Source organism: Natrix helvetica, assembly GCF_964273705.1.
Source record: "Natrix helvetica genome assembly, chromosome: 4".
Lineage (NCBI taxonomy): Eukaryota > Metazoa > Chordata > Lepidosauria > Squamata > Natricidae > Natrix > Natrix helvetica.
In genome coordinates this window covers 146,515,088-146,539,522 of record NC_138550.1, presented here as the reverse complement: position 1 = coordinate 146,539,522, position 24,435 = coordinate 146,515,088, and the positions used below count along the sequence as shown (strand labels likewise).

The window sequence follows — 24,435 nt, the reverse complement described above, 5'->3', positions numbered from 1 at the left end:
CTCATTGTCATTCCCTCCCACAGCCTTTTATCTAACAAGTGATGTGTCCCTGTCCTATATTTTTAAAAAAACCCACAATAAAAACATAAAAGAACATGCCATTATAATAGTACAGAATACTTTATTGAGTCCAGGAATAAAAATACACGTAGTAGAATGTATACAAAAAATAGATTATTTGTCATAGGGAATGTCAGTTTCTCTGAACTGCTACAAGACAGTAATAAAGGTTTCAATAAGCAATCAATACTCTTTTGTTTAAAGTATTTACTGTTAAAGTTATAAATGCAGGAATGTAATGCATACAAAATTCAGCATACTATAGTTAAAACAAAAATCATAGTGTATTGACAGAATTACTTTCTTGTTCGGTTAGAATTCACCTTCGCATTTTTAATGAAGAATTTTATTCTGTAAAAATTAGGGCTGGGTGTCAAGTTAAGTATGCTAGATTGAATATTTGTAAAAGAAAATCACCATAACAAATATACAAATGCAAAAAAAAAAAAAACCAACAGTAATGTAACAGTAATAGTACATAGATGTTAGTGTCCTACAATCAGCTTCACCATTTGTTTCTGTAATCATTAATTACCTAACAGAAATGCCCAATGAAGATAATAAGGCTGTAATTGTCAGGGATCTACAAATTCAATTGAGCAGTTAAGTTATAAGAGGGTGGGGGTGGGAGGCATCTAATCTAACCAAAATAAGGAATAAATAAATGAATAAAACTGAGGGAAAGAGATCCTTCTTCCCTCCAGTGAAAGTAGTTCCTGATATGTACTTCTGAGATTAGAACAAGCCTGCCTGGTAATGTTGCAAAGAACTGGAGATGGAATAGCCACAGGTCCAGAGTACCACACAAAAGGTCCCACTGGAAACCAACTTAAAACTTGTGCTTTTAATCAGTGGGAAGACTAGAATGAGTGGTGGGTGAAAAAGAAACTGACAGGATAACAAGAAAAACACTGGCAAGGTGTTTTATTTAAAAGGAAGAAAACAAAGCATTGTTTCTGCTTTTTGGCTGTTGCTCATTAGATTCTGAATTCTACAGCAATGATGGTGACCACATGCATCTATCTTTGAGTCAGTGTTGGCTCTTGGAGACTGCCTGGAGATGTCCCTGCAGTTTTCTTGGCAAGATGTTAGAAGTGGTTTGCCACTACCTCCTTCCTAGGGCTGAAAATGAGGGACTAGCCCAAGGTCACCCATCTGGCTTTTTGTGATAAGATGAGACTAGAACTCCCCATCTCTCTCTTTCTAGTCTGGTATCTTATCCACTATGCAAAAGTGGCTCCCAACGGTGGGGACTATAGTTCATGAATTCTGACCATAGGTGAAAAATGAGCTGTGGTGATGCAGTGGTTAGAATGCAATATTGCATTCTTACAGCCAGGACTTTGATCCTGACGGGCTCAAAGTTGACTCAGCCTTCCATCCTTCTGAGGTCGGTAAAATGAGGACCCAGATTGTTGGAGACAATACTGTATGCTGACATTTGTAAACCACTCAGAGTGTTGTAAAGCACTAGGAGTGGTATGTAAGTGCTATTGCTAAAGGTGAAAATTACAGATTGACAAGCTCTAACATGAGTAACAGTCTGCATTTTTATTCCAAAATATGAAACAGCCACGAGAGAAGCAAACTGCAAACAGCATGGCAAATGGAAGGTTTTGCATCCTTTTGTTACTTAGGAAAAATACGTGATGGCCAAAAGTATATATAATATTAACACTTGCCTTCCTTAGTGTAACTGCTGTGCAAACCCATCTTTAGCATCATGGGACTGAGAAATGAGGATGTCCTTCAGGAGAGAGGACTGGGAACAATAATAGCCTCTGACAGTAGCAACACTGGCAGTGCTGGTATCTGCACCAGATCCAAATCCAAAAATCTGAATTTCTTTTTCCCAGGCTTTCTGCATTAAGTTTCCATACATCAGTGTTTCTCAAGCTGAGCAATTTTAAGTTGTCTGGGAATCCAACTACAGGAATCCTGGGAGTTGACGTTCACACATATTAAAGTTGCCAAGGTTGACAAACACTGGCATACGATGTAAGCTATCCACTGCCACTATCTCTTCATAGTTTATGTCTGCCCTTTCTCCCATCCCTTTGCCAGGTATCCTACAATCTCCCACATTATCTCCATGGTACCTAAACAAGTGTGCCCAGCAGGTTCTCCCTAAGGAATTTCCACCCTGAAGATTGTTTAGATGTGGCCATGGACATCCACCGAGGCTTTTTGCCCTTATCAAAATGACAAAAGCACTGCCGTGTCATCAGGTAAGTCCATTTCATAATGTGTATTCAAAAAGGGTGCCATTTGGGCCATAACAACATGATGCTACTTTGCTGATCGGTCCATCAACCCTCTTCTGAAAACATTGCTGTATAATAAAAGTTATCAATGGGCATACAGACAGAACCATGTTTAAAACCTGAATTGCTAAAGGCTTCAAATAAACTGTCATCCAATGGTATCTCTCTACACTTTTGATCTATATATATAAAAATGGCTCTGTGTGTGTGTATGTTCCAGCATAACTCTGGAACGCCTCGAGCAATTTCAATCAAACTTGGTACAGAGATGACTTGCTCTCTGGAAACAAATACTGTGGGGGTAAGACACCCCTAACACTCCTTGGGGGGGGGGTGTTCTGTTAAGATACAGCCTATTGTGCCTTAAAATAACTTCTACCGTACTGCCATAAAATGGCTTCTACTATATAGCCCAGTGGAGTTGCTTCACACTACTCCACAAGGGGGCTCCCTCTGGTAAGAGGGAAAATCCAACATTAGAAATTAAGTTCGTCCGCAATTATTTTTGAGGACAAATGTATGGATTAGGATAAATAAATATCCGGGAAACGCCGGGTTATCAGCTAGTAAGGAATAAAATCAGCAAGATTTTACCCTGCATTCATAAAAATAATTTTTAAAAAGATTTAATACATGAACACTGAAATCTTGTAAGATTTTGAAAATGGGAAGACAATAGACCATTGTGTGAAAACCTATTTTCACAGAAGAGAAAGATTGCCAACTATTCAGAATAGTTTCTGAGCAACATACTTTAAGAATTGTAGTTTGGAATTAGCTGAATTTACACTGAACTGGAAGCAATTCGAACTGTATCTGCTGACAACAATAATGGAGAAATCTGATTTACTATTCATAATCCACAAATTCAGTAAATAAGTTCTGAAACCATACAATCAAAACTTTATAATCTCTCATATTACAAGGTAACATATTTATCTCTTAGGAAATAAATGGTTTAAGACAGTTAAAGGTAATCAAAATTACAAAATTAATTCCATGTATATAATGGACTATCAGATGTACATTCAAATTCTATTCCAATCAAGCAAATTATTCTTTTTTTTAAAAAAGGAATATGGTACAATGTCACATTTATGCAGGCATTACAGAGATATAACAACACAACCCCAAAACAATAGTAGTGCTAGTCCGTGAGAAATAAACCTTGCATCCTTAGTAAAACAATACCTTTTATCAGGGAAAATCAAAATAGCACATAAATGGGTACAAACCTTGTTCAAAATTCAGTAGGCAACATGTTACAAAATATTATTAAAGACAATATATATATATATTGTCTTTCACATGTATTAATGTGAAATAATATTCAAGATTGAAAGGCAGCAGCACCCTAAATATTCAACTACAGTCCAAAAACTCCTCAACAGTGATTTATTCCTGTCCTCTCCTTCCCACCCCTGCAATTCTGCAAGCAAAAATCCTGAAGGACTTGCCGGCGGTATCTAGATATTAAACATTCTATAACATAGAAGATAACCGACATGGCATTCTAATGCTCTACGAAAGTAGCTGATTTAAATTACTTTTGGTTCCAGTTCCCCTTCCCATTTCAGTGTATAACCTACTATAATATATTACCAGTGGCTCAAATCTGCAAACTGAGGATTATAAAATAATAATTGTTTCAAAGAAAATCCCAATATAACTTAAGTGTCTACACTTATGAGTCTTGGGCATCCTTAACCTTTCCTTTCTTAGTACCCCAGCAAGACTTTCTCCAAGAGACTTTAATTCAAACATATCAAACATTTGATGTGGAGGAAACAGGTTCTCCAGCAGAGAAGTACAAAACATTTTGAGTGTGAAACTCAATTTTTAACCACTCTGGAAACATTTCAAATACTAAACCTGTTTGGAATTGGAACTCAAAAAAGGAATGTTTCAAGTTTGAAATGTTTTGCACTCATCCAACCTTAATATCCTTCTGACCATTTAATCGGCAGGAATTTTAGGATTTAGTACAGGTAGTCCTTGACGTTCAACCACTCGTTTAGTGACCGTTTGAAGTTACAATGGAACTGAAAAAAAGTGACATGACTATTTTTGACACTTACAATCGTTGCAGCATCCATGTGGTCACGTGATCAAAATTTAAACGATTGGCAACTGGCATGTATCGATGATGGTTGCAGTGTTCCGGGGTCATGTGATCACCTTTTGCAACCTTCTGACAAGCAAAGTCAATGGGGAAGCCAGATTCACTTAACAACTGTGTTACTAACTTTAAAACTATGTCAAGAAAAGTCATAAAATGGGCCTCGTTAGCAATAGAAATTTTGGGCTCAATAGTAGTCATAAGTCGAAGACTACCTGTACAAGGCATGATCTTGCCCAATTAGATAGTAAGAAAGATCTAAGACTAAAAGGCCAGAGAGAGTTGATAGGAGGAAGAGAAAGATTCAGCTCGTTTCCACTGAGAAAGTCCCAGCTGTTACCTGAATTTTTTTTCAGTGATCTTCAGAGATTACTGAAGGAATGTCCTTTTATTCTGTTAGGATGCATCCAGTACTTCACCTCCTACAAACTCTGCATAATTTATTATTGTATGACACAGCAATTCATGTTAGTTTAATCCCTAAGATGAAGAACAGGGGGATAAACAGATGTTCTTGTAGTATGAGTTGCATCGTCCTTAATCATGGGCAACTGGAGTTGAGGCTTATGGAGACGGACTACAACATCTGAAAGGTCAGCAATTCATACTCCGTTTTAAAGTATAAATAGCACTACTAAAAAGATCTTAAGGCAATTATATTCTTCAGAATATAACATATTTCCGTTTATTATTTCTCCAGTTTGACATAAAGCAAATCACACATTTGCCCTTTTCTTCTTTTATTTTTGGTAACAGGTTCCATAGAAGGAATAAGTGCGCAATGTCTCTCTACAATATTATTTTATTTTTTCCTGGTTGCAATGGGTATTTGTGTGCTTATTTACAAGACACAATGCACGTCTCATGTCCAGCATTAACCCAGAATGGAGTCATTTCTTGACCTCAAATTATTCGTGAAACATATTTTTTCCTGGCCTGGTAGCTCCCCAGAGGTCCTAGACTTCAAGGAATTCCAAGGTAGAGTAGACAAATTGATATCGGTTCATCTTCTCAACCATTTGAGCTATGACCAGACTCTTGAGCTTTCCTTGAATCTGAAGATGAGTGGGCAAACAGCAATCCTGACCCCTTGGTACTGCCAAGTTGGGAAACACTGCGATGTGAATGACCAAGTTGGAGTGGAAGAGTTTCAGTAATGTCATTTTTAGGAGTTGTCCTAATACATACACAAAAAGAAACATTCTACATTGAGGTGAATAATATAAAAGTAGAGCAGTGAAATGAACATACATGAAAATAAACACTTTTATAAACAATGCATAGGATGTAATGAGTAATATATACAGGTCACATGCTTTGTATGCATGATGCACAAACTCCATATTTTCAATTTGAGACCTTGCGTAGCAGAGAAGGAAACCAGCTCAAATCCTGCACATACCATTTAGCATTTTAACATGCAATACACTATAGTACTCATGCTCTATGTATCCTCACTGTGAAGGAAGATTCATTTTACAAATCAGTAACTGACCTGGGGATCTCATAGACCAGGGGTAGGCAGCCTCTGGGCCGCGGTCCACTAATGAGCTGTGAGCTATTTGCAACCGAGCCACGAACATGGCGGGAGAACGCATGCACTTATCCCCCCTCCACCTGCATTTTATTGCATCTGACCAAATTACTGTCATTGTCTTTATCAGCAAGGAATCTACACTATTATTTGGGTCTTTTGGCCATGTAAACATTTACTATCTGAATGACCGCATCTAATATTTTATGTTTTGTGCCGACGTGTATAGATGCATGAAATGTTTATTTGCATTTTTGCTACCTTTGCAGTTAGGTAAGACGAACATGCAGTAGTTGATATGAACTAAAGCAGAAACCTTCTTACCGTTCTTCAGCTGCTCTCTTCATGCTTTCAGATAGGCTAGCGATATCTTGCTTGTTGTCTGCTTTGGTCTCTTGTTCTTGCACAGGCACTGCAGGGCTGGATCGCATTTGTAACATGCTTTGTTCATTATGAGGAAACTCTTCTTCCTCCACTCTCTGACTACGTACGGCATCTGCTTCCATCTCTCTCTCAGATGCTTCCAGACAACTTTTGATCTCAGTTAAAGCTTCATGGCTTAAGTAATCATGGTTAGCAATGGCCACTCCGGAAGTCCCATGATTACTTGTAGCACCTGTGCTTGTCCCCATTGATTTCGAAATCACTTTCAGTTTGTGAGAAGTGGGTTTGTAGTGTTTCTTCTTGTGCTTTGCTTTAGAGTTGTGCTTTAAGAAAAATTCACATGATTCTTGCAACACTCTCCGACTTTCACTGATTGGACTGATGTGGGAAAAGATAGAAATAATGCTAATTACCCCTTCTTTCTATAATTATTTAGATATATCAACTCAACGTAAAACCTCCAACTTATTCAAGATAATCTCAAAATACTTGCAGATTTCATTTTATGCCAGATTGTACTTTCAATATTTTTCAGTTTTTGTAGTAAATCTGCAGAAATGAAAATAAACTGCAAGGAAAGCTTGTAATATTTGCAGCTGACGTAAAGTTGGGAAAAGTAGCTAATACTTTAAATGAAAAAAAAAAGAATTACAAAATACCTAGACAATTTAAGAAGTAGATGGAAATGAACACGAAAGGAAGACATATAAAATGCATCCAGGGAGAAGAAACATAAGATCTAAGTATAAAATGGTGGAGATTAGCCTTGACAGTGTGAAAAGGATCTGTCAACCAATGCAAACCATGTGATCAAGCTGTTAAAAAGTACTATCTGGCAAACTCATTAACTGGAGCATAGATTCCAGGGCACAGGAAGATATTTTTTTCTATTCTGCCCTGGTCAGACTCCTTTGGACTGCTGTGTTCCAGGAAGCACTATTCAAAAGATATTGATAAATTTGAGTTAGTTAGAGAAAAACTACAGACATGGTTGAAGGTCTGGAAACTAAAGCCTTTGAGGAATGGTTAAAGATCTGGGTATATCTAATCTATAGAACAGGGGTCCCCAACCTTTTGAACTTCATGGACCACTAAATTCATAATTTTAAATCCCGTGGACCTAATATGATCTACTGAATAACTGACTGGGTGGGCATGGTTAGGTGGTTGTGTGACTGGATGGGCATGGGCAACTTGATGTCACTCACGAGTGCATCGCCGGCCTCTACTCACCCCTCCCCTCCCAGCCACTCCTCGCCCGCCCGCCCCAGGAAGCAGTTGTTAGAGCTAAGCAGCCATCATGAGAAAGAGTTGGCAAAATAGCTGGCTCAGTTCAAATTGGATCTGATTAAGAAGGCTCAGCAGAAGCACCTTACTGAGGACTAAGAGCATATGTTTTCCAAGCAGAGGGAAGACCTGCGGGAGGCCAGGTACAGGTGCCTGGAGGCTCCACGGGCTGAGATGGTCAGCCAGTTCCAGGCCATAATACAGTCCCACTGGAACAAGGCCCTCTGGCTGTTTGCCACCAGTGGCACTTTCCTCCAGCCTTCGCCCAAAGCCCTGCACCAGGAGGCTGAAGCAGACCCCAAGTCGGAATTTCTGCCCCCCCCCCCTCTGACCCGCACAAAAAGACCCTGAAGGGAAGACACTCTGCAGCAACACAAGTATTCATTGCACGTATCCGGTCCAGAGGCCGTAGTTTGAGGACCCCTGATTTAGTGCAATATAAAAAATGCAAATAATTTTTCTGCTGACCACCAAAAGTTTCTCACAGACCACCAGTTGGTAACCGCTGCTATAGAAGACTGAGAAGAGATATGACAGCAGTCCTCAAATATCTGAAGGACTATCATACGTAAGAGGTAGTGGATGTTTTTGCTACTGCCCCAGAGGCAGGACCAGAACCTGCAAATTAAAACTCCACGGAAGCAGATTCAGGCTAAACACCAGGAGGAACTTCATGGCTATGGGAGTTGACAGATAATGGAAGAGGTTGTTAAATACAGAGGTGTGCTCTCTTTCTCTGGGGACTTTTTCCAGATAAAAAAAAATGAAGAGGAAAATACAAACAACTCAGTGAAGGATTAGAACACTTGAAAACAAGGAGGATAATTACAAGGTTAACTTTAAGTCCAAAGTGAAGAGATGGGGGAAAAAAGTTGTAAAATCAGGTCATGCGGGTGACCTGCTTTATGACCATCATGATTTATGACCATAACAGGCAGACTCCAATTGTAAGTCGAGGACTATCTGTACCCAAAGTTATGCCATGAAGAAGTTTAAGACCTGTTCTTTATCAACTCAGAGGTTGGAAAACAAAGTTGGAAAGCAAAATTAATCTTGGAGCAGGGAGAACAATTAAAAGCATAAGAAATTACCAAAAATGGTGATGGGATCCCTCTCACTGTATGTACTCAAAGTGTGACTGCAGTCATCTGTCCTAGATCCTTTAATTTAGATTTTTACAAAGTAGCAGATTGGACTTTGTGGCAAAAATGGACCTTTTAACTTTATGATTCCATTATCTAGCTAAATGGTGGAGTCTTTGTTGCCCCCCCCCCCAAAAAAAAATGTTGTTAGCTCCCACCATCCCTGTCCATTGGCCATGCTTACTAAGGCTAGCAAAAGATTTTAAAAAAAATATTTGGAAGATGAGAATTTCTCCAAACTAGTCTAGTAGTTTATTTATTTATTAAATTTGTTTGCCACACATTTCGCCTTGAGGCAACTCTGTCAGATTATACCTGAATGAAATCAGGTGGGAAAAACGATGGGGCTATAGGTATTTATCCTGTTAAAATCAATGGAGTTTGTAACGTGCACATCCTGTCTGAGAAGTAGCCTCAGTAGTAACTCGAATCTCACTATATCTGGATGGCACCATGCTAGGAAATGTTGCTCTACCAATCACACATCCTTTGTCTTTTCCTTTGTTAACTCTATAAAGCCACCCAACCAGCTTGTAATATTTATGTTTCACAATCTACCTTCTTCTTATACTGTGCGACTGTCAGTAATATATGGGGACGACTTTGGAAGACAGGTTGAAGAGATGCTGCTTGGGGAAGGGCCATATAACAGTCAGCATAGTCCGCAACTGGAAAGTTGGGTAGAGCAAGAGGTTCAGAAGGGACTTTGCCTAGTTTCTCAGTTGTAAAGGAGATGGTGGGAGAACTACACTATAAAATTCTGTTAATATAACTTTACAATAAAGTACAATCAACATACCTAGTCATGTTTTCTGTCTGGTCCATTTGGTGAGGCTGACAGTGCTGTGTGTGTGTATATTCATTCTCTCAGTCTGGCCTATTTTTTTCTTGCTATTTTATACCTTCTTCTTCAATTGTTTCTCTAGACCTGCATCTGTATCTTTGGTTTCTCAGCTTATTTATTCATTTATCAAATTTATCTAGCTGCCCTGCCTGCTTTGTTCTGGAAACCATTCCATTAATTGTTTCTCTGCTATTTAGCTCCATTCAACATGTAACTTGTTGGCTTGAACACAGCACTAACAGTTGCCTACAAATTCCTGTATTTTCAGAGCATGCTTGCCTATCATTACTAAACTATAATGTACTGAAAATGCACTATGTAATACATTAGCTTATGGGACTGGGGTTTAGTGTTGCAAAGCATTACAACACATTAAGCTAAAAATGTTACTGACTTATTTGGCTTCATGTGAACATAGCTAGACTCTGGATAAATTGTCAAATCTTGAGTCCATAATACATTCATTCTGAACTTGGACTGTTCATAAAACTAGTCCACTTTGTCACTTAGAATCTAAAAGTGCTCATATGTTATTTACATATGCAGTTTTTAATAAAACAAAATGGTTATCTCTAGATCACAGTATTCATATCCCTAAAGCACTTTATCCCTGCAGTACAAGGAAAAAGTTACAAAGCATCCTAAGATATATACTTGAAATATGTATTTTCCAAGTATGGAAGTATTAAGGAATTTTAATACATTCAAACATATATATTAAGATATTTTATCTATAAGTAAAAATGGCAAAATACAAAAACACATCTTACTCTCTTTTGCGATTTCTGTTGAAGAAACTTGCCCATTCTGAACAGGTCTTTTTACTTCCTATCCAGAAGACTGGAGAGATGCCAACAATTAAAGTCATCAGGTACTTCATTAGAAACAAAGTTATTTCCGGTCTAGCTAATGTTTTGACCTGGAAAACAATAAGCATTTACTGAAAATACAATGGAGAAACGGTTTTCCTGCACTACATGTCAGAGGACAAAATGAAAAATAGCAGTTTCTGATTTATAGTGGAAAAATTAAAAACTTAAGACTAAGAATATCTACTCTACCCACTCAAATCTTTAGAAATGTTAATGGTACAAATGAAAGATGGAATTTTCTTTCTTTCTTTTTGCATATTCGAGATTAGAAGTAACTACCCTACCAGCCTTTGTAATTTCATAGAACATAAAACCTGAGATATCGTGTAGAAAAAAAATTAAACTGCTTTAGTGCTTCAAAGTTTTATAATACTGAAATGACACTCTGAAATGATACCAAAAATATTTAACTTGCAGTTACTTATCTTGCTTATTTTTTGTTTCTAAATGACTTTATGTGACTTTATTGGAGGGGTACATATTAACCTCAAATGTCCATTTAATTAAGATGTTTATTATGCAAATTATTTTCTCAATTTTAAATGTTTGAGAATGTATATATGTATACATCCAATGCTGAGGATGCTGCTAACTAGTCTATGAAGATACCCTCAAAACGACGCTATAGAGTACTGCACACCAAGACAACTAGACACAAGAACAGTTTTTCCCCCAAATGCCATCATTCTGCTAAATCAATAATTCCCTCACCACTGTCAAACCATTCACTAAGGCTGATTACTATTACTATTCTTCTCTTCATTCCTATCACCCATCTCTTCCCACTTATGACTGCAGGATTGTAACTTTGTTGCTTGTATCCTTACGATTTATATTGATATTGTTTGTTTCCTGATTGCTTATTTGTACCCTATGACTATCATTAAGTGCTGTATCTTATGTATCTTGTCTTTTAGGTACCCTGAGAGCATATGCACCAAAGACAAATTCCTGGTGTGTCCAATCAGACTTGGCCAATAAAGCGTTCTATCTATCTATCTATCTATCTATCTATCTATCTATCTATCTATCTATCTATCTATCTATCTATCTATCTATCATCTATCATCTATCTATCTATCTATCTATCATCTATCTATCTATCATCTATCTATCTATCTATCTATCTATCTATCTATCTATCTATCTATCTATCTATCTATCTATCATCTATCTATCTATCTATCTATCTATCATCTATTTAAAAAAATATCTTCTATAACAGGAAGACACCAGATCTGAAACTTATAAGATTATGCTCCAGTAACAAATGTTGTATTTCAAATGAATAATATGGTCCTTCTACCATCTTCAATTTAAAGAGTTACAATCATGAAGCCCTTAACTTGTTCTAACGGATTCTATACACTTCATGATACATGCAATGAATTTGGCCCTCACAAAAGAAATTATACAACCCTGAGCTACCATATTTAACAGTTACAGAAACTTTTCAGGTCTCCTAAAAGTACTGGTAGCATCAGATATTCTTTCAAAACAGTGTTCTCCTTGCCCGTGGACTAATTGATTCATCAAAACATACAACCCCGACCCCAAAATCGTATACCCTATTCCTTGTTATTCAAGCATTAAGTTTGCTAAGAGTTCAATCTTACCTGATAAGGACAGGGTATATGGAATTGATCACAGTGGTCATAAACCCAAGTGGTTTCCCAGATCTTCCTATACACCTGCTCATAGATGTAACAGCCCAAGAGTATCGCTAGAGGTACAAGGTATAAGCCGCTGAAGACGCCAATTCGAATCATGAATTTTTTCAACTTCTCTTGATTCCTGCCATCATTCTGTATGACTTGGCGCACATGATTTAGAGAAATTATACCCGCTAAAAGGAGGGATAAACCGACAAAGACACAAATGCACAAAGGCAGGAGAACAAAATATCGAGATGTAGCTAAGTCGTAGAGGCCAATAAAACAGACGCCACTAATGTTGTCACCTTCCACTTTGTTCATGGCAAGGAGCATCACTGTCAGAAACCCCGGCATGCCCCAGGCAGCTGCATGGAACCACATGGCTTTTTGTTCAATAGCTTCACAGCTCCATTTTCTTCCAGCAGCAAGGAACCAAGTGACTGTCAGGATCACCCACCAGACAGTTCCGGCCATTGTGAAAAAATACAAAGCCATGAAGACAAGGGTGCAACCTTTGTTCTGAGACCCAAGAACGACTGTTTCGCCAAGCTGCACCTTTTCATCGCTCATATTACAGGCTGTTTTGTTTCCCAGGACAAACCCGAGGAAGTAAACGAGAGACACTATGCTATAGCAAACAGAGTAGTATATAATTGGCCTCTCTGGATACCTGAACCTTTTAACATCTATCAAAAACGTTAGGAACGTAAACAAAGTGGCACAAAGGCAAAAAATTGAAACAATGCCAATAAAGCTTTTGGCAACTTCTAGCTCACGGTTATTGAAGTACATGTTGGGGCAAGGGGGTGCGCACTGCTCAATGCCTAAAAACCTATAGCCTTGTCCACTGGATGTCTGCAAATGACGTGGACACCAAAATCCATAGTCCCTTTTGGGCTGCCCTGGGACCTTCCATGTGTCCTGGGCTCTTGTAGTAAAAGAAGCAGTGACAGCAGCAGTTTCATCACAGTCCTCCAATCTAGAAAGACAAAAGAGGGGAAAATTGTGGTTATGACACTATAGAATTGGCTGCAAGCTACCCAGCGTTCCATTTGCCTGTTACTCTAAACACACACACAAAACTTCTCAAAACACGAGATGTCTGTTTGTAAGCATACTCTAGGTATATTTTATTTGTAAATCTTTATTAAATAAGGTTAAATATTTTAACAAGATGTTAAAGCTTTTATTGTAATTCCAACTTAAATGTTTTGTAAATATACGTACACTTCATCATTTTTATGTAATCTTTTAGGTAAAGGAAAGCAAGTTAGTTTGTAGAAAATTGTAATCTACATATATATACAATTTAAACAGAAAGAAAACAAAATTAATAGGCAAGAATCCACAAAAAGTCACTATGAGGGAACACAGTCTCAGGTACACTGAAACAATAATGTGCCTCTTGTGCCTCAAATACAAAAGTTGCTAAAAGTCAATCCAGAGCTCCGAGAATAACTTCCCCACTTTACAGACTGCTTAAGGCCAGGATGGTGAACCTGACACATGTGCCAGAGGTGGCACACAGAGCCCTCTCTGTGGCCATGCACACCGTTGCCAGCTGCTCTTCTGGGTTCCGTCATGCGCATGTGCCCCAGACAGCTGGTCCAGCATGCATGTGCACTGGCCAGCTGCTCTCTTTTGGATTCCGGCATATGAAGAGCAGCTGGCCACCACGCATGGGCACGACAAAACCCAGAAGAGCAGCTGGCCGCCACGTGCATGCACATCGGCCAGCTGCTCTATTCTGGGTTCTGATAGCGCGTGCGTGCTCACATCCATAATGCAATGCCCTGCCCCCCCGCAAGCGCGTACAACCTTGCCCCCGCATCCCCCCCCCCATGCATGCCTCACTGAAGCCTCCGAACTTCCGGTAGGCTTGTTGGGCGTGTTTTTTTGCCATCCACAGGCTCCGGAGGCTTTCCTGAAGCCTGGGGAGGGTGAAAACAGCCTCCCCTTGCCCTCCAAAAGCCAAAAATCAGCTGGCCAGCACATGCATGTGCATTGGAGCTGACATAGGACAATGCATCACATGCCCTCAGATATGGCTCCACGTGCCACCTGTGGCATGCGTGCCATAAGTTTGCCATCATGAACCTAAGTCAATTCTAGTAGAAATAGTGTTTATTTTTTATTCTTTTTTATGTGCCAGCGGGCGACACCTAGGAGTAGGTCCTTCTCTGTGATGGGCCCAACCCTCTGGAATGACCTCCCCCCCGACATTCGGACTACCACCGACCTCCGTTCCTTCCGTCAAAAATTAAAGACTCACCTATTTCAATCAGCTGGCCTGGCACTCTCTTAGTTTTATCTCCCGGGGATTTATTTTAATTGGGTTTGGGTTTTAATTGGGGATGTTTTTTAGGGTTTTAGAATATATTTATTTCTTGTACAGCCTATCTCCTCCATCCAAATGTATTTAATTGTTTTATGATTGTATTTTTTATTTGCATCGACTGTACACCGCCCCGAGTCCCTTTTCGGGAGAGGGGGCGGTCTAGAAATCCAAGAAATAAATAAATAAATAAATATGTTGTTTGTGTTTGAATTCTACTAGGGTTGTTTTATTATTATTTTTCTTTTTCAGTTCTTGTACATTGCTGAATCATGAGACTGCCACAGAGTATAAATTCAACAAATAGAAATAAGCGGGTAAAAAATATGAAAAGCGCTGTACCTGCTACATTCAAGTTCCTTAGGCCATCCAATTTCAAACATGTCGATCATCTTTTTACAGTCCTCATACACTCTTGCACAAAGGCTCCGGCAAGGGTATACAACACGTGTTTGTTCAAAGCAAGCAGGCACAAAGGCTTTGCACAGAAATGCATGGACATCTGGGGAGCACTGAAGATTCAGAAGGGGAAGAAAGAGCTTTGGGAGAATAAAATGAGATGTGGATTAGCATACAAAGAAAATTCATAACAAATCAAAGCAAGAGTGGCTTTAATCCTTTTTCCCTTTCCTTTTCTGAAAGACTACCAGCTTCCATAAAAGAATGACTTCCAAACTATAGTATTTTAGTAAGGCTGACACCCCCAAAAATCCTGTCAACGTGTTTTTGTAAAAAGCCCTATAGCATGGGTATCAAACTCAAGGCCCATGGGCCAGATCCAGCCTGCAGGGTGCTTAGATCTGGCCTGCAGGGCTACTCTGGAAACAGCAAAAACCACAGCCCTCCCAAGCTCCGTTTTCACAGGCAGAGGGTTGCAGGAGACCATCGTGGCCAAAAACAGAGCTCGCACCTGAAAATGGAGATCAGAAGCTGGTTTTCACTGGCAGGGTACTCAAGCCACCACAGGCACCCCTCAACTGAGTGACGTCAAGCTGGCCACGCCCACCCTGGCTACACACCGAGGTCAAACACAAACCTAATACGTCCCTCCATGAAATCGAGTTTGACACCCCTGCCTTATAGAATGGGTTTTCATGTCTCAATTAACTTCTTCTGAAACTCCAGTTCTGACAAGAGAAAGATTCCAGCAACATGATTTCAGAGATTTCCAGCAAAAAGTTGAAGTGTACCAAACAGATTTTACTATGAACCAAAATTAAAATTCTGTGGGAGGGGGGGGTGCAGTCAGAGGTTGAAAATGTTATGCTGCAGGGTTAAGGTGAGGTACTAATCTCACCTTTTTAACACATACTTAGATTTTCACAGAGATTGACTCCATCCTTTAAAGGCCATGGGGGATTGAGAGCAAGAAAAAGCAGGCAGATGTTTTCATAGCCACCTGCACTTGAAGATGAGGGCATATTAATTGCTCCCATTAATTATAGTCCAGGTTTCTATGGCAAAGCTTATAAGCTGTATATTTGAAGTCATTTCTCTTGTATAATTACACTGAACATTAATTAAACATCCACCGTTCCAATGCTTAATGTGCCATAGGTTTGACCTCTTCATCCTGTTTGTGACAGGTGCCTTTTCTAAAACATCAGGATAGATGTTTATCTAATTAATGTTATTTTGTTCATTGTATTCAATGGCCGCCCAGAAAATGTACAAGTCAATAGCATGTTTCTTTATTTAGGGTATCCATTGTATGGGCCAAATGAAAAAATTCTATTGTACAATAAACCACATTTCCTGGCAAACACACACAAAAAAAGTGAAGGAAAACAAATACCAGTTGAATTGTTGAGAAGAAAGACTGAAAATGCTCTAAGACAGGATACACAAATTATGCCATGCTATGCAAAACATATATTAATAGCTATAATGAATCAAATGTTTTATATAACTATCATATTCGTGTCAAATATGTAAAAATAATCCTAAACCTAGGTTAGCAATGTAGGGAGAAAGCATAGGGTGCATAGACATATCAATTATTGGGGAAACTGCAGTACAATAATTTAAAAGTTCAGTAGTTGAAATGTTCAGGAAGTTGTGCGATGATAAATATGGGGTCTTCCCACAGGGGTCTTCCTTAACTCAAATCCACTTGATATTTTAAGCATAGAATCAGAAGCAATTTGCTTTCCAAAGGTCTTTTGCACACACATATGGCACAATTGCCTTCCTCTTTTCCTTCAGTTTCTTCTGTTCTTGTGTGTTTCTGCGTATGTGTTCACACCTTCAAGTATCTTTGTTGCACTAGAGACTGCCTGATCAAGTCTCATCTAGGATTTTAGACATTGTTTACCATTGCCTCCTTTCTAGAGAAAGTGATTGTCCCAAAGTCACCCAATTGGCTTTGTGCCTAGGGTGGGACTAGAACTCTCGATCTCCAGATTTCTAGCCTGGTGCCTTAATCACTTCATCAAACTGACTCCAAATGAAACAAAAATTATTCTTGGAAATGTAGTTTTAAGTTATCTATGAATTATCTATCAGTCATGCGAGTTTCCATTACATCTATTAAATCTATTTTCCTTTCTACATTAACATCTTAAAATGATTTTGTTGATTTCCCATACATTAATGACTAGATAATAAAGATTGTAAATGTTCAGCTTTTTTCAATGGCTCAACAGGTTTTCAAACTGTATTCTGCAAAATTCAAGTGATGCACACATACACACCGCACAAATGCAGTCAATTTTCTCTCATTAGAACTCTTCATCAAGGTCCTGGGTGTTTTAAAAAAATTAGCAGGTTCTATGGCCTGAAAAGATTTGTAAAACCTGGTTTAAAAATTCATTTCTATTTTCTGCATGATTAACGTTGAAGTTCGCCTAAAGAATCTTGCATATTTTACCTGTTTTTGTGAGGTACAACTCATCTCATTTTAGCAGTTTATGCTAGATAAATCAGAACATGATACAAGAAACCAAATATGACTGATTTGCCCTGTCAATCATTCGTCTACAGGATTCTTTTCTTTTTAAATCTCTTCCATAAGTGGATTCGAAAACCATCTATCCTCTGGTTGTCTTGGTTACTTGTTTCTGGAAATGTTTAATGTGGTGTAATGGATTAGTTTATAACCCCTATTAAACAACTTGTGACCCACTGGATCATCATTTCAGATATATTTCAGATATACATTTCAGATATATATTATCAGATTCCTCAATTGCCTTCAACAATGGCAGATTTTGTAATGTACTGGAAAAGTTTTTTTTTAATATAAGGATATATTCAGAAGTATATACCAGCCTTGAAAGTAGCCCTATAGAACTGTATAGCACAGTCAAACATACAGTAAGCAGTTGACCACAGGAAATGTTTTATGACATGTTATATTATGTCAGTAAAATGGTTTCTGATCATTTTGTCATGTTTTATAAAATTTGCCAAATTTCAATTCCAAAGGAGTCATGGGTCCCTGATTTGGGATGCATTCTGTAAGTTAGTCCATTTGAGGGAGCTTACTTGAAAAATCTTTGGCCTATGAACTGTTTCACCCAGTTAAAGATTACAGACACAAGTTTTAGTTAGTCCTTGATTTACAGTTGAAACTTAATAGTGGTCCAAAGTTACAACAGCCTTGAAAAAAGTGACTTACAACCCATCCTTGAAGTTATGACCATTGAGTAACTCTCAATGCACACTTTTGACAGCTGGCTTGCATTTACAATGGTTGCAGTGTCTTGAGGTTATGTGAATGTAATTTTTTACTTTTCCAGCTGACTTACGACAAGCAAAATTAATTAGGGAAGCTGAATTCACTTAATAACTATGTGATTCACCTAATGACTATGGTGATTAGCTTAATGATTGCAATTTTGGTCCCAATTGTGGTTGCAAATTGAACTGTACCCATATATAGATAAATGTTACTACTTTTCATGTATAAATAAGAGGCTACTATTGCTGGTAATGTTTAACAGTTTATCCTTTTCTAATCTATAATTGTAGTTAGATTTTGATCATTAAGTGAGGGATTGGAGGTTCTTTAAATGAAAGGTGTACTGATGTTATTTATGACTGGTAACTTTAATTGGATCTTTGCTGGTTTGTAAGGAGAGTTGAAGTTTTCCATAGATGTAGATCTATGGAAAATGGGGTATATAAAGATATATTTGTATTTTAAGAGACAGACATATGCTGTTAATGTTGAATATACTTATTGGGATGAAGGGAAAAATTATTTTCATTTTTGGGAAGCTTTTTTCCTGCACATTTAAAATATTGATTTCTTTTAAAAAGTATTTTATGAGGTTCCTGTGTTAATTTTATCTGTTTAATATAATCCTTAATAACGTGGTGGCTCAGTGGCTAAGACGCTGAACTTGTCGGTAGTTCGACGGTTCGAATCCCTAGCGCCGCGTAACGGAGTAAGCTCCTGTTACTTGTCCCAGCTTCTAGTTGTTTTCAGGGCAAGAAGATAAAGATGCCAGAAGCATGGATGTCACAACATTTTCACTTTTTCTTCATTCTTGTCTCTAAGGTAAAGGTAAAGATTCCCCTTGCACATATGTGCTAGTCATTCCTGACTCTAGGGGGCGGTACTCACATCCTTTTCAAAGCCAAAGAGCCAGCACTATCCGAAGATGTCTCCGTGGTCATTTGGCCGGCATGACTAAATGCCAAAGGCGCACGGAATGCTGTTACCTTCCCACCAAAGTTGGTTCCTATTTTTTCTACTTGCATTTTTACATGCTTTCAAACTGCTAGGTTGGCGGAAGTTGGGACAAGTAATGGGAGCTCACTCCATTATGCAGCACTATGGATTCAAACCACCAAATTGCTGACCTTTCTGATCAACAAGATCAGCATCTTAGCCACTGAGCCACCACGTCCCTCTATTCTTCTCTCTGCTGTCAGTTATAGAGAGACTTGTATTTCTTATTCCTTTCTCTGGCCCTCTTCATGTTATTCAAATACAAAGTCTAAATTTACAAGGACTTCCTCTACTCCAAGTAAATTCTTGCTAGCTCTGTTAACTCAATCAGGCAGTGCTGCTTGAATCTATCCAGCTTATATCTACCTTAAGCTGTTTCATAAGCAGGAATCAGTCAGCCAATCTCTACAATGGGCAATCAGCAGCTCCCAGGATCTATCAACTATTCCTGTGTGTTCCTCTCCACAACTCTGCACACAATCCCTCAAGAGACACAGTCCTTTTGTCACTTCCTCCCATTAAACTCCCTGACCAATTTCCCACAGGTGTGGATTCAACATCTAAACTGAATCTAGTTCCCTGCTCCACCTATTTAAAGTGCCAACTTTGGTTCTTAAAATCATCCCAAATGTAAAACGTAGCCTAAATTGGGGAGTGGGGGGGAATGGACTTTTTCATGCAATACCTATATTAATCCTTAACCCAAGAGTTACCTTAAGGGCACCCCATTTTGCTGATTAAAGTCTTCCTTAGAAGCAAGTCCTGCCAAATTCAATTGGACGTACTCCTGTATAATTGTACTTAAAATTGCAGCTTTAAAAAGCATTCTCAATGTTTAATCTTTCATCTTTGTTTCTACATGTGTTGACCTGCCTCAGTTATCCTAAAAGGTATAAAGTGAGTGCTCAAATGCTATTTATTTTTGGGCATGTGTACATGACTTCTTTATAATTATGTTGAAATGATTCAAATAATTTTCATTGTTAATAAAGGCATGCACTAGCATCTTGTGTCCGCCTTCAATTGCCAACATACCCTTCTTCTGCAAAACTCTCCCTCACATGCAAATATACAAATTTAGTAGATAGCCATTATTAATGGGCAGATGGTTTAAATGCATCAGACATATTTCTACTGTATTTGAATGAATATATATATATATATATATAAAATCTATCTATCATCTATCTATCTATCTATATATCTATATATCGAAAGAAATTAGTTTTTATGGTGGCAGATGCTTGAAGGCCTGAGGAGATCTCATAAGAGGCTACCTGCTATAAAAACCTAGAAGCCTTTAGTCTGATGATTAAAATACCTCAGCTGAGGAACCAAAACAGGAAACTAAACATAGGTTCAGGCAGGATACATAAAAAGCTGTTTTTGAAACTATTTCAGGTGAAATCTTATCTCTGGATAGCTAAGAATTCTTAATTGGATTTTTAAAACTGAGAGAAATGGGGTTATTCTTGTAAAAGAAAAGAACCTGAGCAACTCCATTTTTACACTTTTCATAACATATTCAACTTTTGACATTTCACATTTATAACACATTCTACAAAGATTCTTATATAAAGTGGGGAGGAAACAAGGCTATTAAGATGGTTGACAAAGTCCAAGCCCAATCAGCCTTACATTACTGGAATCAGCCCAAATCAGTTTAAAGAAGCTATCATAATGGGATTGATGATTGTCTTGTTATGTTCCTGTTATTTCCTAATATAGTGAGAGGAGGCCAAGGGACTTTCCAGAAGGGGATTTTGGGGCTTGAAACTGTTTGTGAAGTTGCCAGAAGATTGTATAACATGAACATATAATAGGGATGGACTCTTATTCCAAAATGTATTTAAGCCATGTATTCAGATCTATCGAACATTCTCTTTCTATCTTTCATGATAGGGAAATCCTTTTGCAAAAGCTTATATACAATTGTATTTTAAATAAATCTGCTTTTTATTGTTCATGGTCTCCTTGAGAATTTTATTTCTGACAAAAACGTTAAAATATTTTATTTTAAATTGATAAATTTAACGACTCATGGAATTGACATTTAAGTATAAGAAAAAGAAAATATAAGAAAAATTAGCTCATACTACAAATTAGGTAATTCTAGAAAAACAAGATGCAGTTTATATATGAAAAGTTAAGATGTGTCAATAATTTTCAAAATTATACTTTCAAAAAAGCAAACTGAAAAAATAGCTGTCAATTTTGAAATGAAAGCATTCCCCAGGGGAAGGCCTAATCCAGCTGACAATCATGCTTCTCTCAATGGATGCTTAACACAATCCTTTTATGCAGAGCTAACTCATAACAAGACAGTCCCCAGACAGCTCGACTCTAAACCATTAAGACTAAGTCAACACCTTGACCTGTGTATAAAATTTAATAGGCAACAGGGCAGATCTTTCAGTATCATAATGATCATAATTATAATATACCAGCTGGCAACCTAAATACTGCCTTTTTCATCAACTGTATCTTCCCAACACTCTTCAAAAGTAAAATACGGAACATTTTACAATAGCCTAATGCAGGGGTGTCAAACTTAATTTGAGGGCCACATCAGGATTGTGTTTGACTTTGGGGAGCCGGGGTAGGCGTGGCCATGGTGGGTGTGGCCAGCTCGACATCACTTGTGTCAGAGGTGCCTGTGGTAGTCCAAGCACCGCCAGTGAAAATGGGCTCTCAAGCTTTGTTTTCGGCTTTGATGGCCTCCTGCAACCCTCTGCTAGCGAAAACGGAGCTCAGGACGGCAGCCCTCCCAAGTTCCATTTTCACTGGCAGAGGCACCGTGGGCTGGTCCTTTGCTGTTTCCAGGGCGGCCCCACGGGTCAGATCTAAGGGATGGATCCAGCCCCCAGGCCTTGAGTTTGACACCCCTGGTCTAATGGGTCACAATTTGCAGAGCCTGAAATAAAGGCTCTGTTCCATTCATGTACCCAACCAACCAAATCCAGATATTTATTTATGTTTCCATATCTTGAAAAAGACTCAATTACCAGCTCTTGCTCCTAACACAATAAAAACATTGAAAAATGGAACTGAGTCAAACTGTCAAGACATATGACAAAATCAGAAAAATATATTTAAAAGCAGATTGAAAAGGAAACATCCTAGGAAAAGCCCTTTTCACTGCATTAACTGCTTCACACACATAATAGATGCTGTAAACTGTTTCTTGAATTACCAGTAATTAAGGTTTCTAAAATAATAAATTAAGAGTCAGTGTGGCCTAGTGGTTAAGGTGCTGGCCAAGAAACCAGGAGACAATGAGTTCCATTCCTACCTTAGGCATGAAAGCCAACCAGGTGACCTCTGGTCACTCACTCTATGTCAGTCCAACCCACCTCACAGGGTTGTCATTGTGGGGAAAACAAGAGGAGGAGGAAAGAATATTTATTATGTATGTTCACCACCTTGAGTTATTTATAAAAGTAATAAAGGCAAGATAAAAACTAATCATCTTACATTGTTGTACTGCAAAAAGTATCTGCATTGCAAAAAAAAACTGCTTATAAATATGTGCAAGGACAAAACTCACCTTCAAGTGGGAAGCTGCAGTGTCCTGATCATAATGTCCCATCATATTAGGAAAAAATGTCATATTGTAAGTCATTCCAGAACATCTTGGAATAATAATAGGCTCACAGGTGAACAAACTGTGTCCATAGGTCAAGTTTAAGATTAAACTCCAGATCAGAAGGAAAACAAGGACCCCCATCTTCCCAAATATTTCCAGCTTCACCATAAGGATTTGTTGTTGTTGTTTTTTGGAAGGAGGGGGGAGTCCTGCTTTCTCTCTCAAGACATTCAGAGATTACATTTGTTGTTTCTCTTCATATTTGCATCCGCTGTGCTTTTAAAGATAACATTTTCCCCCCACTGCAAACTGCAAAGCAACCAAAAGAAGTTAATTGATAGCCGCTTTTAACTCACATCAGGAATCTTGTAAACATTAAACAGACAGGAAAATCGTACTTTAGAACTGTAAGCAGCAGCTTCCTTCTCTATTTAGGCCAGACAAAAGAATACTGGATTTACTCTCTTCAACCAGGGAGCTGGGCTAAAAACCAGTTACTACCACAAAAAAAGCACAAGCCTCTGCATGTTTACTCAACAGCATTCCACTGCATGCAGCGAGATACTCCCCGAAGTGTTAAGAAAGGCATCCAGGCGGAGAAACTATTTGTTCCCAATAGTTACGCACACAGGCTACAAGCTGTAGCGAGAAGCACCATCCAAACTTTAAAATCAAACCGATTACATCCAATGCAAAATCACTCGCAACTTCTCCACGGGGGAGAAGTTTTACAGCCGCTTTATGTTTGCGATATACTATGGATTGTCAACAGACGCTCCTTTTTTGTCGGAAAGCATAGCCGGCCCGGGATTGAGTAAAATAAATAAAAAACTGTTGCTACCCAAACGATACTTCCTCGCTCCAAGTGTCCCCAAAACTCTCCGTCCTCCCATGCGTGCAAAGAGGAAAAAAGGGAGATAAACTCCAAAGGAAAACTCCCAACAAAACCAGGCTGGGGAGGCCGTTGCTCGCTTCCTGCCGCCCTCCGGAGGCCACCTGCGACTGCGGGTCCTACCAGTCTGCCACTTACCAGACCCCCAAGGCGGGGTCTTCGGAGCCGGGGCGCCTGCAAAAAAAAACAACCACCCAGCAAGCGCCGAACTCTTCCAGGCGCACGGTTTGCCTTCTCCGCGTCTGAAGGCGGGGAGGGGGGGGAAGCGGAGCGAGTTTTTCAAACGCCCCCTGCGAGCTGCGACCTTCGCTCCACCACCCCCCTTCTTCCCTCCCCCCCAAAATCCGGAGGGAGAGAGCACAAAGAACGCCCCGCGACTTGAAACCCGAGCAATGGAGGACAGCGAAGAGCAGCTCCAAGGGAGGGCGCAAAAGGCGAGGTTTTTGAGGAGGCTTTTCCCGTGGGATTCCCGTCGCGGGAGGAAAGCGCGGAGCGCAACCAAGCCAACTCGGGCTCCGCCTCCCTTTTTGTGTGTCCTCCACCACCACTACCACCACCCGGGGGAGAAAAGTGCCAGCGCCGTCCCGGAACAGGCTGCGCCAAACGGCCGCGCGCCCAGCGGGAGGCCGAGCCCGCGCGCCCCACCTCACCTGCGCCAGTCGGGGGAGGGGGAGGAAGGGGGAAGGAGGCGAGCGCCGCACCTGGCCGGCCTCGGGGAGGACATCGCCGCGCCGCCCCCCCACGCTCCCTTCGCCGGTAGGATGTGACTTTTTTTTTTCCGCC

At 39.3% G+C, this 24,435-nt stretch overlaps 1 protein-coding gene across 4 annotated transcripts; it reads right to left on the bottom strand.

Moving 5' to 3' along the window:
- Positions 1 to 101: 101 nt before the first annotated feature.
- FZD6 (frizzled class receptor 6) lies at positions 102 to 24,435 on the bottom strand. Of its 4 annotated transcripts, none has more exons than XM_081950566.1 (7): positions 24,303 to 24,435; positions 22,722 to 23,069; positions 14,839 to 15,035; positions 12,123 to 13,140; positions 10,405 to 10,553; positions 6,302 to 6,739; positions 102 to 5,620 (listed from the first exon to the last, which is right to left on the bottom strand). In XM_081950566.1, the coding sequence occupies exons 2-7, from the start codon at positions 22,926 to 22,928 to the stop codon at positions 5,455 to 5,457; spliced, it is 2,175 nt and encodes a 724-aa protein (XP_081806692.1). In that variant the 5' UTR covers positions 22,929 to 23,069; positions 24,303 to 24,435; the 3' UTR covers positions 102 to 5,454. The 4 variants fall into 4 exon arrangements, with proteins under 4 accessions (XP_081806692.1, XP_081806695.1, XP_081806693.1 ...); XM_081950569.1 differs by having other exon boundaries at positions 24,354 to 24,435; XM_081950567.1 differs by lacking the exon at positions 24,303 to 24,435 and adding an exon at positions 23,159 to 24,258.

Bases quoted from the DNA above. Each gene is read 5' to 3' on its own strand.
- FZD6 (XM_081950566.1), bottom strand. From the start codon at position 22,928: ATGGTGAAGCTGGAAATATTTGGGAAGATGGGGGTCCTTGTTTTCCTT. The intron at 13,141-14,838 runs GTACAGCGCTTT...TTGTCTTTCTAG, and splicing joins AAGGAACTTGAATGTAGCAG to ATTGGAGGACTGTGATGAAA. The intron at 10,554-12,122 runs GTAAGATTGAAC...ATTGTTTTCCAG, and splicing joins ATATACCCTGTCCTTATCAG to GTCAAAACATTAGCTAGACC.